The sequence below is a fragment of the Prunus mume genome, linkage group LG5, assembly GCF_029339155.1.
Source record: "Prunus mume cultivar Tortuosa linkage group LG5, ASM2933915v1, whole genome shotgun sequence".
Lineage (NCBI taxonomy): Eukaryota > Viridiplantae > Streptophyta > Magnoliopsida > Rosales > Rosaceae > Prunus > Prunus mume.
The window spans coordinates 4607679-4626302 of NC_142702.1; the positions used below are offsets into that span (position 1 = coordinate 4607679).

The 18624-nt window shown below is 34.9% G+C and overlaps 2 protein-coding genes across 3 annotated transcripts; both read right to left on the bottom strand.

The window, feature by feature from the left end:
* Positions 1 to 6769: 6769 nt before the first annotated feature.
* Positions 6770 to 13178, bottom strand: LOC103343400 (cytochrome C oxidase subunit). 2 transcript variants are annotated; one of them, XR_016127029.1, is made up of 8 exons: positions 12442 to 13178; positions 11787 to 12109; positions 10914 to 11066; positions 9719 to 9811; positions 8106 to 8164; positions 7763 to 7814; positions 7443 to 7536; positions 6770 to 7092 (listed from the first exon to the last, which is right to left on the bottom strand). XR_016127029.1 is itself a non-coding variant. In XM_008247060.2 (7 exons), exons 1-7 carry the CDS (start codon positions 12917 to 12919, stop codon positions 6880 to 6882), a joined length of 1413 nt encoding a protein of 470 aa, XP_008245282.2. In that variant the 5' UTR covers positions 12920 to 13173; the 3' UTR covers positions 6770 to 6879. The 2 variants fall into 2 exon arrangements, 1 of the variants encoding a protein (XP_008245282.2); XM_008247060.2 differs by lacking the exon at positions 7763 to 7814 and having other exon boundaries at positions 12442 to 13173.
* Positions 13179 to 13780: 602 nt separating this feature from the next.
* On the bottom strand, positions 13781 to 16138 carry ABA2 (NAD(P)-binding Rossmann-fold superfamily protein). Its single transcript, XM_008247059.3, has 2 exons — positions 15896 to 16138; positions 13781 to 14894 (listed from the first exon to the last, which is right to left on the bottom strand). Exons 1-2 carry the CDS (start codon positions 15925 to 15927, stop codon positions 14096 to 14098), a joined length of 831 nt encoding a protein of 276 aa, XP_008245281.1. The 5' UTR covers positions 15928 to 16138; the 3' UTR covers positions 13781 to 14095.
* Positions 16139 to 18624: the final 2486 nt, after the last annotated feature.

Genomic DNA, 18624 nt, shown 5'->3' on the forward strand with positions numbered 1-18624 from the left:
GTAATTTGGTCGGTCAAATTCCAAGTTCGTTTGGAAACCTCACGCAATTGCAACATCTCAACCTCACGCATTTCTATACTCCTTTTTTCAAAGAAATTGAAACCAAAAGAAGTATACTTGGCCCATATGCCCAGTGCGTGTCTTTATACACCTATATAAACCGGCTATACAAGATTCTTTTCTATTTTTTGAGCAAGAAATAGTACAGTCGCACGGCTATACTCGTTTTTTTTTTAAAAAAATTGAAACCAAAAATAGTATACGTGGCCCATATGCCCTGTGCGTGTCTTTATACACCTATATAAATCGTATAGCCGGCTGGCTTACTAGATTATTTTCTATTTTCCAAAAGAAATAGTATAGCCGCTCTGCAATACTGTTTTTTTTATTTAAATAAATTAAAACCAAAAATAGTATCCGTGGCCCATATGCGCTGTGCGTGTCTTTCTACATCTATAAGATTCTTTTCTATTTTTCCAAAAAGAAATAGTATAGCCGAGCGGCTATACTCGATTTTTGCCCTTAAAAAAGTGTGGCCTCCAGGCTTTTCCTTTCGACACGTGGCGCCTATGTGCTGGGGGCCCTTGTTTTAATATATAAAGAGTATAGCCGTCCGGTCCGGCTATACTCTTTTAAAAAATAAAATTCAATTGTATTTCCTTTTTTAAATTGAAAAAACATATAATCAATTTCTTTACTTTTTTTTATTGGCCTACTTATTTAATTTAATACATGTAATTAAGTAACATCTAAGCCTTTTTGAATTACTTTAATTAATAATTATAAAAATTATAGAAAAAGTCCATAAAATAATTCATTTCTATTTTACTAAGTCTTTTGTGAAATCGTTTGGGTGTCCTAATTATATTTCTCCATGGCCCTAGAGCCCTATCCATTACTATTAGGCAAATACTCAAGCATATATTGTCCCTTTTTCTATTTTTAGTTTTCCAGAGTTATCACCCGTATAAATATTCGAGCACATTTGTGTTTAATAATGTATTATATGCGTATGCACGTATTCCAATCTTTAAAACACCTATTTTTCACAAGAATTTCAATATGACTCACAAAATTCATGTCTTTTACACATAATTCTCATATACTATTGAATTAGAATAATGCACATATTTTTAAGAGCGTATAGCCGCACGGCTATACTCAATTTGACATACTCCTTTTTTCAAAAAAATATAAACCAAAAATAGTATACGTGGCCCATATGCCCTGTGCGTGTCTTTATACACCCATATAAATATTATAGCCGGCCGGCTATGCTAGATTCTTTTCTATTTTTTCCAAAAAGAAATAGTATGGCCGCACCGCTATACTCCTTTTTGTACAAAGAAATTGAAATTAAAAATAGTATTCGTGGCCCGTGTGCCCTGTGAGTGTCTTTATACACCTATATAAATAGTATAGCCCACCGGCTATAGAAGATTCTTTTCTATTTTTTTCAAAAAGAAATAGTATAGCCGCACGGCTGTGCTCCTTTTTTCAAAAAAATTGAAACCTACAGTAGTATACGTGGCCCATATACCCTGTGCGTGTCTTTATACACCCATATAAATATTATAGCCGGCCGGCTATGCTAGATTCTTTTATATTTTTCCAAAAAGAAATAGTATCGCCGCACGGCTATACTCATTTTTTCAAAAAAATTGAAACCAAAAATAGTATACGTGGCCCATTTTCCCTGTGCGTGTCTTTACGCACCTATATAAATAGTATCGCTGGCCGGCTATACTAGATTCTTTTATATTTTTTTAAAAGAAATCGTATAGCCGCACGGCTATACTCCTTTTTATAAAAAAAAAATAATAAACCAAAAATAGTATACTTAGCCCATATGCCCTGTGCGTCTTTTTACACCTATATAAATAGTATAGCCGGCCGGCTATACGTGATTCTTTTTCTTTTTAAAAAAAAAATGAAATAGTATAGCCGCACGATTCTTTCCCTTTTTTCTAAAAAAAAAGTGTGGCCTTCCGGCTTTTCCTTTCCGACACGTGGCACCTATGCTCTGGGGGCCCTTGTTTTAATATATGAATAGTATAGCTGCCCGGCTATACTCTTTTAAAGGATAAAATTCAATTGTTTATCCTTTTTTAAATTTAAAGAACATATAATTGGTTTCTTTACTTTTGTTTATTGGCCTACTTATTTTATTTAATACATGTAATTAAGTAACATCTATGCCTTTTTGAATTACTTTAATTAGTAATTATAAAAAATTATAGAAATAGTCCATAAAATAACTCATTTCTAATTTACTAAATCTTTTGTGAAATCGTTTGGTTGTCCTGATTAAATTTCTCCATGGCCCAAGAGCCCTATCCATTACTATTAGGCCATTACTCGAGCATCTATTGTCCCTTTTTCAATTTTTAGTTTTCTAGAGTTATCACCCGTATAAAGATTCTAGCACTTTTGTGTTTAATAATGAATGATATGTGTACACACGTATTTCTCATCTTTAAAATTCACGTATTGTACACATAATTCTCACATACTATTGAATTAAAATGATGTACATATTTTTAAGAAAGTATAGCCGCATTGCGATACTCAGTTTTTATTTAACAATAGTATCGCGTGCGGCTATACTCCTTTTTTTCCAAAGAAATTGAAACCAAAAATAGTATACGTGGCCCATATGCCCTGTGCGTGTCTTTATACACCTATATAAATAGTATAGCCAGCCGGCTATACTACATTCTTTTCTATTTTTTCAAAAAGAAATAGTATAGCCGCACGGCGACACTCCTTTTAAAAAAAAAATGAAACCAAAAATAGTATACGTGGCCCATATGTCCTGTGCGTGTCTTTATGTACCTATATAAATAGAATATCCGGCCAGCGATACTAGATTTTTTTAATTTTTTCAAGAAGAAATAGTATAGCCGCACGGCTATACTTCTTTTCCTTTTTCAAAAACAATTGAAACCAAAGGTAGTATACGTGGCCATATGCCCTGTGAGTGTCTTTATACACCTATATAAATAGTATAGCCGGCCGGCTATACGAGATTCTTTTCTTCTTTTTTTTAAATATAAACCAAAAATATAAAGCGTGGCCCATATGCCCTGTGCGTGTTTTTATACACTCTACAAAAGCTTAGCTTGGTACTGAAGGGTAACCATAATTAGGTGTGGATAAATTGCCAGCCACATTGAGATTTGCAGCTATAAATGAAGTCTTAATCATCCTCTATTCCGTACTGGATGTTGAAAAACTATTGAACCACATCAATACTCAAAACACTATTGAGGACTCTGTATTTGATGTGCCATTGATAATGAATTTGCAGGACTTCTTCTATATTTCATATTGATCCATGAGCATGAGTTTAGTCTTTCTCTAGAGTTCTCCATTGTTGGTCTTTCTCTTGAGCTCGGATTGTTCCAATTTATTTAGAATTTACTTTTCAAGATTGGTTATATACTACAAGGGCGCCAAAATGAAAGGACCCAGGAGGAAATGGAGGGAAAGAGTTTTGAGGGTTGGGTTTGGTCGAATGGGCAGTGATTTTTTTAACGTTAGTTTTGATGGAAATTAATTGGAAGGACCATTTTGATGGGTAGATGATAACCTGAAGGACTATTAATGTCACAAAAAAAAACCTGAAGGATGATTTGTGATAATTTTGTAAACCTGAAGGACCATCTGTGATATTAAAAAAAAGCCTTTTTATAAAGAGTAATGCTACACTTACCACATTTTATCCCACATTTCTATACCACATGATGTGGCATGTACATATCATATGCCACATCAATTAAATGAATGAAGTTTATTTTAATAAATAAAATTAGAAAAACAGAAACTAGTATTTTACATGATGTGGTATGTACACATCAGCTGTCACATCATGTGGTATGAAATTGTGGTATAAAAATGTGGTAAGACTAGTATTATTCTTTTATAAAATAATTAAAAAAAAACGTATGGCCGCACAGCTATACTCCGTGTTTTTAATGTTTGTAATTTAGACATGTGTTGACACGTGGCGCCTAATTGGTGGGGGTCCTCTTTTTTATATTTTAAAACCGTATAGCCGTGCGGCTATACTCGGCTTCTTAATTTTTGATAAAACAGTATAGCCACACAGCTATACTATTTATAAAATGGGCACCTAGGCACTGTGCGGCTGCTTTGTTTTTTTTTTTTAAAGTAAACAGTATCGTCACGCGGCTATACACAATTTTTTTAATTGTTTTTTTAAAATAGTATAGCCGTGCGGCTAGACCGTTTGAATATAATGTATTTAAATAGTATATCCGAGCGGCTATACTACGTTTAAAAAAAAATATAGTACAGCCAATCGGAGATACTTTTGTTGACACGTGGCGCCTAATTGATGGAGGGTTTCCTTTTTATTGAAAAAAATAGTAGTACAGCCGTGCGGGTATACTATTTAATCAATAAAAAAATTAAGCAAAAAGCACACTCCTTGTTGCATTAGTTTAGACTTTAGAGATATTAATTTGCTAGTTTCAACATATCCAAAGTAGATATTGATCACCCACTGTATAATATTTTAACATGTATTATTTTTATTTTTATTCAATATTATGTGAGAATTATTTGTATAATACGTGAATTTTGTGTGTTTTATTAAAATTTTTGTAAAAAAATACATGTATTAAACATGAAAAATATGTACGTAGATGTACAATACGAGTATTGTACAATTTATTTTTTTTTAAACGTGAATTTAACCCAGTCTCTAAGACATGTACAAAATACGGATGTATTATTGAAAAATACGTACGTGCATGTATCATAGAGTATTAAACATGAAAGTACTCAATTGTTTGTACGGGTAATAATGGAAAATAAAAAAAATTAAAAGGGGAAGCTCGGGTAATGGTCTAATAGTAATGGATAATATTATAAAATACTCTTATCAATAAATGAAAATCGGGGAAAAAATTTAAAAGAAAAAAGGATCCCAATATACACATTTATTAAAAGAAATTAAAACAAAAACCCCAGTAAAGTCGCCTGGCTATATTGTTTTTATTTAAAAAAAAATTAAAAATCTGAGATTTATTTATATATAAAAAACAGAGCTGCCGTACAGCACCTAGGTGCCATGTGTCAAAATAAAAATAAATCAATTTTTTGTCCATTCCTTTGTCTGTCGCTTCTCATTCTCTCTCCCCTATTCTCTGCTTTTTGTTTTTCCGTATTACAATACATCAAATGGTGAAACATTAAAACATTGAGAAAATATTTTTGATAAACTATAAAGTGCTAGAGACCACAATTATCATGAGGGTATAATGGTAAGAGAATTATCATTTAAAATTAACAAAATTTAAATCAAAACAAAAAAACACAAAACCCATGTACTCGATGTGGTTGTTACCCCCACCATTCTACTCCTTTTCCTTTTTGGGTTTTTCTTTTCTCATTTGTTTAATACATTACTAGCTTTCCACATGGAGAAATTATAAAGTAGTACGATATCACCACGTCAACTTGTGATACTTTCACGCAAAAAATATCATGTGTCATTTTAGAAAGAAAATAAATATTCTTTTTAAAGCTCGACTTTGTCTATATCCACTGAAATAAAATTAGAAAGAAAAAAAATGTGCCAGCAACCCAACAATCATTAGTCACAAGTAAGCCAAATCCCCATAGCCCAATAAATTGTTGCAACCAGGAAACTTCATCATCATTGTCAATGAGTAAAAAAATTATATAATCTTAATATCTGATGAGGCTTATTAGATCCACATTCGAGAACCAGCATAATACCCAACCCAATCAACCTTTTCAATATCAATTTCCTGTTGGTCAAACTTGTATGTGATACACCCACCTCCCATTACAACCTTCTTCACATCTAATGAAAATATGTAGTTTAGAAGTCAACAAACCAGTGAGACCTTCATCAATGAGAAAATAAAGATGGATCTTGGCGTAGCCACTGAAAGGTTGAGAAGCAAATCTGGCTATGATTTAGCAGTTGGAGAGAGAGAGAGAGAGAGAGAGAGAGAGAGAGAGTGACCAGGGAAAGCGACACGGGAGTAGGCAATTGGGTTGGGGTGGGAAATTGCTTGTCTCTTGTTTTTTCTGATTTTTTTTATTTTCTTAATTTTATTTTAAATGGTAAAAATTAGGTTCCAATTCCAACTGTAAAATAAAATGTGAGTTGACATATTTTGAGTAGAAATATCATCAGCTGACGTGATGATATCGTACTATTCTATCATTTCTCCTCTACATGAAGCTTATGTAGGCCCTATAAAAAAAATGAAGCTTATATTTTTTTTAATGCAAGTTTTTTTTTGGTTTGGCTTTGGCCCGCCACCTCCACATTACTAAAAACATAACCATGTCATAATCTAATATTTCAACCTATATCTCAGCTTCCTTACATTCGATTTTGTTTCCTCTTTCTGTATATTAGAGTAGTTTACAATATTGGTAATTTGAAAAAAACATATATCGCGGTTCACTTAAGTTACAAATCTCTTACACATAAAACACTATTTTTAGTTCTTTCAGTAAAAAAAAATTAGAAAAAATTATTAGTTTGTCATGAGTCCCATGTAAATAGGTTATTTTATGAAAAACTCGAGTCATGTCACCCAGCTCTAGTTACTATTCCAGGTTACATAGTAAATGACCCAATTGTATTCACAGTGCACTTTGTATTAGACCTTTCTCAGTACGCACTGTCCACAAACTATTTTTTTCCTTCCTCTCATTATATATAAAAATATATGTACATGGAAACTAAAATACAATCAAAGAAGCCAACATTATTTCTTCATATAAATGTCAGTCAAATGTTAAAATAATATATTGGATATATACAATAAGAATGACAAAATTGTTTGATTTTGTCTCGCTATACTCACTTTATATTCTCTTTTGTAAAGCAATAAGTAGCACTATGAAAATGGGAGAAACAAGAAAAATAATATATGGAAGAGTCTGACTCAGTCTACCTACTTCACCTTCAGCCTCTTTTAGCACATAGTCGGATTTATTTTCAATGAAAGCTTCAAAATAATTTTGAAAGCCAGTGTTCTTCCAAGGCGAACTCCTTGTAATCTTCATCATTTCCATGGCCTGCCAGATGCATAAGATCCATATCATTTAAGATGGAAATGAAAGAAACTGCCTGAAAATATGCACTTGAAAAAAATATATATATCCACTTTGAAATGTGAAAAACTACTTGCAGGAAGCCCCCATAAGATATAGCCTACTATTTCCAAATGGTATTTGGATCTTAGGACATGAAATACAATCGTTACAAACAAACGAAATGCATGCCTAAGATATATGTATCATTTCCGGTGTCAATTCACAGTCACAGTTTGTTTTGTTTTTAGGATTGCATGCTACATTTGAATATAGAGCACCTTGGTGCCTTGCATACAGATGCTAGTTTATGTATAGATCCAACTAGTAGTTACCTGAAAGCTGAACACAAATTGCCTCGCCTTCTTGCTTACTTTAGCAGTTGGGTGGGATTGAAGCTTCTCATACATGACTTGAGCTTCCTGCGACCTATCAACCATCACTAATATTTAAAATCTGAAGGTATTGTAGACCAAGAAAAGATAATAATAGTCAGAAACAGCCCATCTCTATTGAGGATGTGCCGCATTCAAACCCAAAAACATACAATGACAACACAAAACATGGTCTCCGTTATGTGGGAAGGACTTGTTTATCAATAATATGACAGAGAACATGGCTTCTGATAGAATGATAAGAGAAGTCATGTGCCCACCTGAAATAGCTGAATCTTACGGGATGACAAAAAATATGCCTTTTCTTCTTTCCTGAACATGGCTTAAGATGCAGGCTAATCATTTTGATCCACAAATGCCTTAAAACTTTATACAGGATGACAAAAATTGTTATTGTTTTTTTTTTCAATTCACATGAAATTTTGGCAAGTAAATGTGCACAGTTGTGTCGTCATGTTGAAATGGGATGTTGCCGAACTTCGAAACAAAACTAAAGTTTTGCTTGGATTGATGTATTTATCATCACATGAAAGGCAACCATCTTATTTCAAATTCCATGTGAAACATAAGTAACAAAGTCTCATGAGATGATTAGATATATACCTACTGAGGGAGTCTTGACAAATAGACCATTGTAAAGCAGCCAACCCATGAAGCTCACTCTGTAAAAACAATTTTCACATGAAACAAATTTGAAAATGTACGGATGTAAAGAAAAATCAGATGTTACCCTTTTACCCAGAAACAAAAAACAAAAAACAGAAAGGAAAAAAAAAGAAAAAAAAAACAAAAGGGATAAAGAAAGAAGTGCTGAAAACTGATTCATGAAAAATTCATCTCTCAAATATCAACTGCATCACATCACTAGCTAAAACTAAAAGATGTTCAATAGTAGATTTAGGATCATGGTTTTTTGTTTTTGATAAGTTAAGGATCATGGTTTCTATATACCGGATCATTAGATCATAGTATTTCAATTTTTGACAGTCATTTCTCAGCCCAAAAAGAGGAAGACTGTGCAGGAAAAATGGCCATCGTACATGAACATGAATTTTGAATATTCGCCATATGCTGGGAAAATAGCAAGCCGCTCAATTAATAAAGGGCTTGGCTTAAAAGAAACAGTGATAAAAATCGAGCAGTCCTCTATTAATTGAGTGGAGTAGTTCCTGAGAGAGTCTTATTTAGTAGCCCAGTGATTTTTTTAGACAGATAGCTGTACCATGCATATCATGAAAAGGTCAGAAGTAATGTCAGTACTTAGTAGCCCAGTGATATAATAGAGAGAGCGAACAAAAGTAACAGATTTAAATAAAGCACACAACTGCAGAAAAATCATAATGCTTGATTACCTGTATTAGCTTAGGGCCCATTTGGCAGAACTTGTCCAAAAACTAAAATAAAAAAATAAAATTCACAGAGAGGTTCTCTTGAAGAGTCTTTCTGGAGAAACTCTCATAATGAGCTTCTCCAATAAGATGCATTTTTGCTTCTCAGATGATTTTCCCCCTCTCCAGAATCTGTTGTTAAATGGACCTTATAGGACAACCAATCACCTGATTAAGTCAGAGTACTTTCACAGGTCACAAGTGCTTCCCTCCCACAAACCTATTTTGAGCTTCCACTAGTTCTCTGTAAATTGTAATGCTATCACAGCCAATTACAATTTACAAGAGAGCACCCCATCAATTAACAGATCTGGATTCAACTAATAGATTCAATCAATGTATATCAGTTGCACTGAATTTCTAAATCCAGTCACGTATTAACAGGGTATGATCGACAGTAATTGCTAAGTCACTGTCACTAATATTAGATACCAGGAAATGAAAATTTTGGATTCAGATATTTTGAACCAAAGATTGTGCCTGCGAAAGATTATGAAGATGTGGTCAATCATTTTGCTTAACCAGGGTTAGCAAGGACCAACGCATGACAAGTCCTCAATACTTCTCCCAATAAAATACTTGTTTGCGATGGTATAAGCTGACAACATAAACGATATCAGTCAACTTACAATCTTATCGAGTCTTACAATTTACAACAATACTCCTACAAGGAACACTAATTGGTATGTAAATTATTGAACTTGTGGCAAATCAGAGAGGTATCATTTCGTCATAGTAAAAAATACCCATTGTCCAAATATGTTTGTAGCAAAATTTATTTATTGTTTTATATGTGCAAGCAGTTCAGATAATTTACAGCAACATTACCTTAAATGGTAACTTATCCATAACCTGCTCATAGTAGATTAATGCTTCCTTAAGCTCTCCAACATCCATCAATGTGTCACCATCCTTTAGTGCCTGCATATAAAATTACAAATTTTAGAAATGATAATGTTGTATAATTTTATTGGATTCTTTAAGATGAGATGATGGTGAAGGGCAAGATGTCAATACAAAACCATAATACTCAAGATTTTGTTATAAGATTTACATGTTCAAGAGTTTCAGTTTCCAATTTTGTCTAATACTGTGTCTGAAAATCACAGAAGCGTAAGGTCATTACAAGACTCTACTGTATTCACTTATTTTGGCTTATGAAATAATTCACAGAATTGTCTCAGTAGCATATGCTTCTCTTTAGGATTCTATGATGCAATGCAGCCTAAGTGTGATGCCCAAGGTCTCTAGGGGATTCCAAGAATCCTACTAGTGTAATGCTATGTTCTTCACTTCTCTACAGAAAACATCAATAGCACAATCAGTAACATTGCTATATATTTTTCTTCCGGTCTTATTACATCAGTCAACCATAGTCAAAATCTGGAAGTATTTAAAACGGAAACCCAATATCTATTTTCCTTTTATAGAGAACTAGCAAATTTTAGTTTAGGATTTATAAGGGATCATATAATTTGGTTTTTGTTTTTTCTTATAACAAATTTACTGCGTTCATGGATAACTCCAAAAACATCTAGTTTAGTTAAGATCTAGACCAGTGGCAACACCCAAAACACCAACCTGATGCCACTAGAATTTGACTTTATACATTTAACCTAATTTTAAATCCATTTCCAGTACCCAGAAGAATTTGATTGACCTATCACAATATTATTATTCACCATGATCCCTACTCGGTAAAACATCTCAAAACCTGCAAATAACAAAAGAATTTTAGAAACATTTCAAACTCCTATATGGGAATGCTCTCTGAGCATTATATAAAAATAAAAATAACAACTAGTTCAGATATGAATAAACCAAGTAGACTATTCCTGTTAATTGCAAATAGAGAAGGAAACATATTCTGCAATGACATTATCTGAAATTCGACTTCTATGAAACAAACAAATGAATAGAGTAAATTAAGAAATGACAATAGGAAGCAAGGGAAAAGGGTTTTCAGGGGAAGAAAAATTTTTGGCATACAAGCAGACAACGAAAAATTTCAATTGAAGCAAACCTTCTCACATTCAGATCTTAGCTTTGGATCAATGTTCATGCCCATTTTACTCTTGTAAGCAGCAACTAATTGTCTTGTGCGTGCTTCTTTAGCAGCTTTTTCTTCAGCTGTTTCCAGCACTTCCCCAGGGTGTATAACTCTTCCACCACCAAACTGAACAAATAAAGAAACTCAGTTAGATCAATCACGTTTTCAATCCCTTCCCCTAAATACAGAAATACAGCAGCTGTATCAATATCACAGTAATATTCCCAATTCAAAAACTTCACTCTATAAATGGTCATCTCACAGTACAAAGTTGTGAATCCATTTACAGTGATAACATTTACCAGTGCAAAGTTTAAGGATATAAACCAATTGTCTTGTTGCCATCAAGTCAGATAAACAACATCAATCTATGGTCAAATTAGTTCATAAAAGATTTTTGCACCTATTTCTTCGATAGTTTTAAACACCAAAGAGTAACTAGAATACATACTACCAGTGGAAACTTGAAACATGATCAAACAAAATATAAGTGAACATCTTCCCTACATGATATGTACTAAGAACAACCCATCAGCTACTTCCAGAGTCAACTGAGGAATTCACATAAGATGAAATTAAGCTCTTGTTTCCATCTTTAATTTGATAGAGCAGTCTGTGAGGGAGCCAAACTCTTCAATGAAGATTTACAATATCTGAAGGCATTTAAAAATAACCTATAGCTGTGAAATGCAACCCATCTATTTCGTTCTTAGGATTGATTGCATATGATTCCTGGGCATGTCTTCAAATATCCGTTTAAAAATGAATGCCCCTATTAATGCATAATGTTATATGGATGTATCAAACACGCTAATGTAACACTAACTGTGACATTAACTGTCATACCGTTTTTGAAATGTCGTTCGGTCTAGGAAATACACCCCATGAAGAAACTTTTGGCTTGTAAACATCTGAGTTGTCTCCTTCAGTCTGCTCTGGCTTCCGTGCCACTGCATCAAAATTTCTAGCGTCCCCGACTATAATCTCAACGTCAGGTGAGTTCCCTTCTGGAAAATAGTCTGCTATTGGAACCAACCCAGCTGGCAGTCCTCTACCCTCCTTCTTATCAGCAAAGCCAAGTCCCACAAAATCAATACTTGAAACTGACAATTTTCCCTTCTTGTCTACTATCTCATTCCCCAAGTTTCCCCCAGTACTTTCCTCCAAACCTATAAGACAATTCAAATACAAATTTTATCCCACATTTTAAATTACATAATTCATTCTTGAGCAGAACCTCCAAAGGTATTTTGTGTTTGCTATCACCTTAGAAAACTCCAGTGCATTGCTTCGAAAAATAATGGAAAAGCAAACTTAGAAAAACAAAAATCAAAACAGAACTTATAGATTATTAAACCTTCTACCATTGATGAAGAAGCAAATAAACAAACACCTAAATTTATGCAAGTCTAACACAAGTACCTGTTTCACTTCAATAGAACATGGAAACTGTCACTCTTCAACTCTAATTTCAAATATATTTTTTTCTTTTCAAAATTACCTGAAATTTGGTCACTCTCCCCAGCATTAATGTCACCACCCACAATGCCCTTACTCTTCTCATACTCTTTAGCTTTCTCCATTGCAATCTTAACCGCAGCAGGCACTTCCTTCTTCCCACCGCCAGCTCCATCGGGGCCCGACTCACCATTTCCAGCAATCCCATCACCATCCTTCACTGGGTTTTTCTCAATTTTCAATTTCTTGTTCATTTGCACTGACTTCTTATACGCCTTGGCGTTCTCCAGTGCGAGCTTGACAGGGTCCGTTGGCCCAGGCTCGGCTTCCGGCGTTGTTTCGGGTGAATTCGGTGAGTTGGGTTGTGAAGATTCAGCATTAGGTGGGTTGAGAGAGAAGGAGAGTTTGAATGGTTTTAAAGGGTGGGGCTTGTTAAGGTTTGTGGAGGGGAAAAGTGTGGGTTTTGTTGTGGAAGAGATGGTGTTGAGGGAAGAGAGCCATGAAGGTTGAAGAGAAGCCATTAGGGTTTGCAGAGTGTAAGTCAGTAAGTCAGTGTGCTTTGCAAGAGGGTGTTTCTGAGGTTGGAAAAGGGTTTGTGGCCATGGAGGAACTCAAACGGGGTTCTGGTTTTTCAGTTATATCTATATTGGTTCTATTTGAACCGAAGAACCTTTCCTACTATGGAGGTGGAGTAGAGGTCATATCCTGATATCTTTACGGTCCACAGTCAACTCAAAGTTTGGGCTCGGATTTAATGGTATTCTAGTGTTGAAATGTTCCCAAATTCAAGTTTCTTTTTTTTATTTTCTTATAAAAGCGTAGTTTAAGAGGGGGAATGAAACTTACGACCTCGGATGCGGAGGTAAATACTGAGTTAAAAGACCCCTCAAATTCCTCTCATTGACAATACTCCTCGACACTTGAGCTAAATTCTAGGACTATGGATTATTCAGAAGTGTTTTGACTATAGTTCTGTAACATTAATTTTGAGTGTGCGCTTTTGTCCCATTTTGCATAGTCCTTTATCTTCTATTTTTCTAATTAAGATCGTCCTTGTTAACCCCCCACATAGAGAAAATAATAATAAGAAACTATAGTTGATAGTTTCGTGAACATGAGGAACGTTTTGTTATTAAAAACTCTTACATTATCGCATTCTTCGTGAACTTGAGGAACCTCTCTAAATTCCTCTCAAAATTTGGTCTTGGGGGATCGCTGTTACCGATGGTTGTCACCAGAGTCATGGTTGTTACCGTTTGTTTATTGTCATAAGAGTCCTGTCCTTTCATCTCTTTGTATTCTCATGAAAAGACCGGTAATCATTTCTCATTCTTCCTGATTTGAGCTTTTGTGGTAACGAATTTGGAGAAATATGGTGCCCGTGGGACAATGAATGATTGTTTATTTGGATGATTGTTGAATCACTGCATGAACACTTTCTTCATAAGCAGACTCATGCTCTGTGATGATTCAAATCCTGTTCACAATACAGTTAAAAAGCAATCTAGTTTACATTTATAAATACCAAGAGCAATAATTAATTGACTTCTAAACTTTCCGACGTCCGGCAATCTCGATCCATGTCCATTCTTATCCAAGGACACTACTTAGCCAATAACTAAATTTATGTGAGCCTAACAGAACATGCTCCAAGCTGCCACCAGAAACAAGGCACCGATCCGATTAACTTTACCCCATCATCTAAATACTCCTAGTGAGTGATTCACACAAGTGATGCCCCCATCAATCATGAGATTATCCCCACTTATATACTTGGACTCATCACTTGCTAAGAAGAGCACAGCATTAGCTACATCATCAACTGTCAATTCTACTCCTTGCAAGTTGGCATTTCCCCCTACAAACGAACGGAAACCTGCCCAAGCATCTTCAGTTCTTTCCTCCTCGGGCAAGTGAGCCAAAGCCAAATTTGTCGCAACTGAATAAGGAGAAACACAGTTAACACGAATCCCATGAATTCCAAGCTCGGCAGCAACGTTCTTGGTGAGCCCCAATACAGCATGCTTGGACCCTGTGTATGCATGTGGTCCTAAGCCTCCTAAAGCACTTGAAACACTGGAAAGAGAAATTATACTGCCCTTTTTTAGTGGGATCATTATCCTAGCTGCGTGTTTCATTCCAAGGAAGACTCCCTTCACATTAATATCAAATACCTTCTCAAACTCAGATATGTCTGCATTGCGGATGTCGGGACAAGGTGAGCCTGACACCCCAGCATTGTTGATGATGATATCAAGTGAGCCATATTTATTGACTGTGAAATCAACTGCACGGCTGACATCATCCTCTATTGTGACATCACAATGGAAATAACTAACATTTGGGTCACCACCGAGGGATTCGCAGACTTGCAAGGATAGGTTGTCCTGCACATCAACTAAACAAACTTTTGCACCATGTTTGTGGAATAGGCGCACAATGCTTTCTCCAATACCGGTGGCTCCACCAGTCACCAATGCCACTTTCCCTGCTAACCTGAGCAGAAGAAAAAGCAATTGAATATCTATAAGAAAATGGAATGCATTTACTTCTCTGATATGAGATTGGGAATGGTGGCTTTAAAAAATTCCAGAATTCTGTGCTACACGTGCTCGCCCTTGCACATAAAAACACAATTATTTTGAGAGATGACAATCTACTATTTGATCTCTAACACCAATTTGGCTGTCCTGAGGAAACAGATTATCTGAATAGGTTAGTCATTTACAAGACATCCATGAAAAAAGTCACATCTATTATATAATGGGAAGTTTCAATTGAGTCGATCGGGCAAAATTGTACTTTTCAGGAAGCAAACAGATAATGCAAATGGTATAAAGCCTCTGAAGTTTAAGCAAACAGTTCAAATTGATTGCCATATGTAACTTCCTTTCCTTTTTTTGTCGTCATTTCAAAGCCCAAGACCATTTGCAGTATTTGTTTGTTCTCTTTTGGAGAAATATATTGCGGACTCAATTTGTAGGGTAAGCGTTATCCATATATTTCATTTTTCTTCTCACACAACTAACATAAAATTTTAAAATTTTGACAAAACTGTGATAGAAAATTTAGCAACCCAGATAAGCCGACACATGAATACAACTTACAAACCCAGAAAAGATAATCCATTAACTGAAATGAGAAACATGCTCACCAGATGCTTACTACTATAAAAACAGCCAGCCCAAGCAAGAGCAGGGCAAGTAAAACCCCATTCAATCTCAGTTCAACTTCCAGAAACATACTCAATCTTAGGCACACCAAAGACTAAATCAAACGGGTAGAATCACAGAGGTAAACCCAACCAAGTGATTTGCACAGTTAGATTCAGTACCCGAAAATCCGGATAACAGATTCTCTGAGGAAAACCAAATCAGTTTAACAATAAAAGCAACAGTTCCAGATTGAACACCAAAAATAAACAAATATAAACACTTGAGATCCACAACAGTAGACGGCTGGACTGTATAAAAGAAAGAGAGGGAGGAGTTTGTTACCTCTGGCTTGGAACCGAATCCACTTCAGTCATGGTGGAGAAGATGCCTCAACAACTCTTTGTTTCTGTAATGTGTTCGACTGTTTGTGTGGGCTTCTTTCTTTCTCAGTCTCGTGCTGTGTAAATTTCTTTCTTTCTGATGTAAGACCGTTTGAGTGGGAATCTTATTTTTTCTGGTGTACAAGCACTAGTCTAAACTTGACCGGTGGGGACGGCAACGTCTATAGTGCACTAGGTGCACTGATGGGTCTTTTTTTTTTTTTTTTTTTCAATAATTGGTTACCGGTTACACAAGTTGTCCAGTTTTTACTTTTTATTAATATTTAATGTAAATGCAATTGCATAATGGTCGTGCGATTAAGGCCTTCTTGTTTGGCAATTGGCATATGATTTGACGTGTTATTTTTCAATTGAGTTTATTCTATTTGACTCACAATGACATGCTTATGAATTTCACAATGACATTTGTTTACTTTTATAAATTTAAAGTTACCATTTTAGACTCTTTTTTTATGAGAACTGTTTTAGAGACACCTTTTTTTTTTCCGATATGTCACCTCATTGTAGGTTTACTCAATTTCATTATGAGTTGTTGGTTTTATTTATATGAATTATGATGGCTAGTTGTGGTTAATTCCTCTGTATCTTATGCTTAGTTTTTAAAAATCAATTAAGGTTGGTAGTTTTAATTTTTGTTTCTTTTGTTTCATAGAATTGGTGAATACACATCAACATTTATTTGAGAGCTTCAAAGTCTTTATCCATCAAATTTTTTCACCTCGAGTTTTGTTTATGTAATTGGTTGAAAAGAACAATTCAATTGTATACCTTACTGCATATCCAATTGCATGTGTAAAATCAATTTATAAAATAAGAACTATATTAATTGTTGAACTCTATGTTATATGGTTATACGTTCGTAGACATCCTAGAAGTATTATAAATTTGTATTCTTTTCCTAACATGGCCATGAATTTTGTAGTACATTGTTAGGATTAAAAGTCAAGAAAAACAAGTATAAAAGTAGAAAGTTTACAAGTTTTCTCTTAGATTACAAGATTTTTAGTTGTGTTTACAAGGATAATGACACAACTTAACTCCTCCAAGGTCCATTCTTACTTTGATACTATGTGTTCTGGAGCTCATGTTGTCGGTAAGCGACGAGCGACAAGACAAACTTGCCAAGTTTGATTGATATGGTGCTAGAGTATAAGCTTGGACGGACCAACCAGGTCGCAAGAAAACGGATGCGCTAACACGCAATGGCTTTCGCGCAGCTCAATCCTTCTAAGCGATCACGAGCGAAGACGTGTCGAAGTGAAAGCCCCTGGGATTATTGAACGTAAATCTATGAAAAAGTCTCTTGTTCTTTACTATAAACTCAAAGCATTAAAATAATTGATCTTGTTTGGAAGTTTTTACTTTAAAAAGCAATGATAAGACCCTAATTTGCAAAACTTGCAGCAAGCACTCATTGTGCGGGCTGTCACCCTCGGTGACCGGGAAAACCACTAGAAGAAATTCAAAAAAGTCGTGACTTTATCTTCTGTCTACTTGTTAAGGCCTATCCTTTGACTTCTTTATGTTTTTTAAATAATTAATGTAGTTAGCATAATGCTTTTAAAGCTCTATTAAAGGCATATGTGGTTGTTTATGTAATGTAGTGCTTTATGTAGTAGTAATGAAAAAATCTTTTTGATAAATTTTTTTTTGCATTTAGCAACCAAACGGCTTGAATTGATTTAAGCGCTTAACTCTTAGCTCTAAGACTGAATAAGGCATCTACGGATAGCTTTCTTAGTAAAGTACTAGTAGTCCTTCTATCTATCACCTTTTAGAAAGAAAGAGAAGAACAGTTATAAGGCCGCTATTCCTCTTTTTGGACCATTACTGATCTTACTGCTTCCTGACCTAACAAAGAAAGTTTATCTATTCTATTTTTTCTTGCATGTGTTAAGCATATAGCCAATAGCTTCTTAGAAGGTAAACTGATTTGATCACCTTTCACGACCGCAGCAGAGGATTTCATTCCTTTCACAAGCGGAGCTTACCTGCCGGGTAAATGAGGACTTTTCGGGGTATTTTACATAACTAATAATTCTCTATTAGAAAAGTTAAAAAATTTCACACAATTTTGATCGGTATTCAACTAGGGCCCCCGTTAAGTAAGATGGGAGCCAATACAAAGCTAACACTTTCTTAAACGGGAACCCTGATCTAGACACAGTAGGATCAATTGAGTTAGCAAATCTAATGTGCGTACAAGCATCTTTTTACTTTTTATTTAAAATTGCAATGCAGTTGTCAACTAAGAACCACCGGAAGTCCATGCAAGCCGGGCTGACATTAACCAATCGATACCTCCTAAAGGGCACAAATCAAACACCCAGTCAGGGATAGAGTCGAGAATGACATTAAAATTGTGTTAAGGGGAGTACTACTTCGTTTTATGAGGGTATAGTTTATTTAATTGAGTGAAATTCCGCCAGTAGTCGTGATAGTTGAGAACTGTGATTATTCGCTCGATCAACTCTTTGCCATCACGCTCTTTTTCTTTAGCATCTGCCGAGCACATCTAAGCGCAAAATAGAAAAAAGAACCCGGATTTAAATTGGATATCCTTATTCCCTGTTCCGGGTACAAGTCAAGTTGAATTTTCAAATTAGAATTCAGTGTTATAATTATTCAAATCCATAAATTCACTACGAAACAAGGCCAGAACCAAGCCCT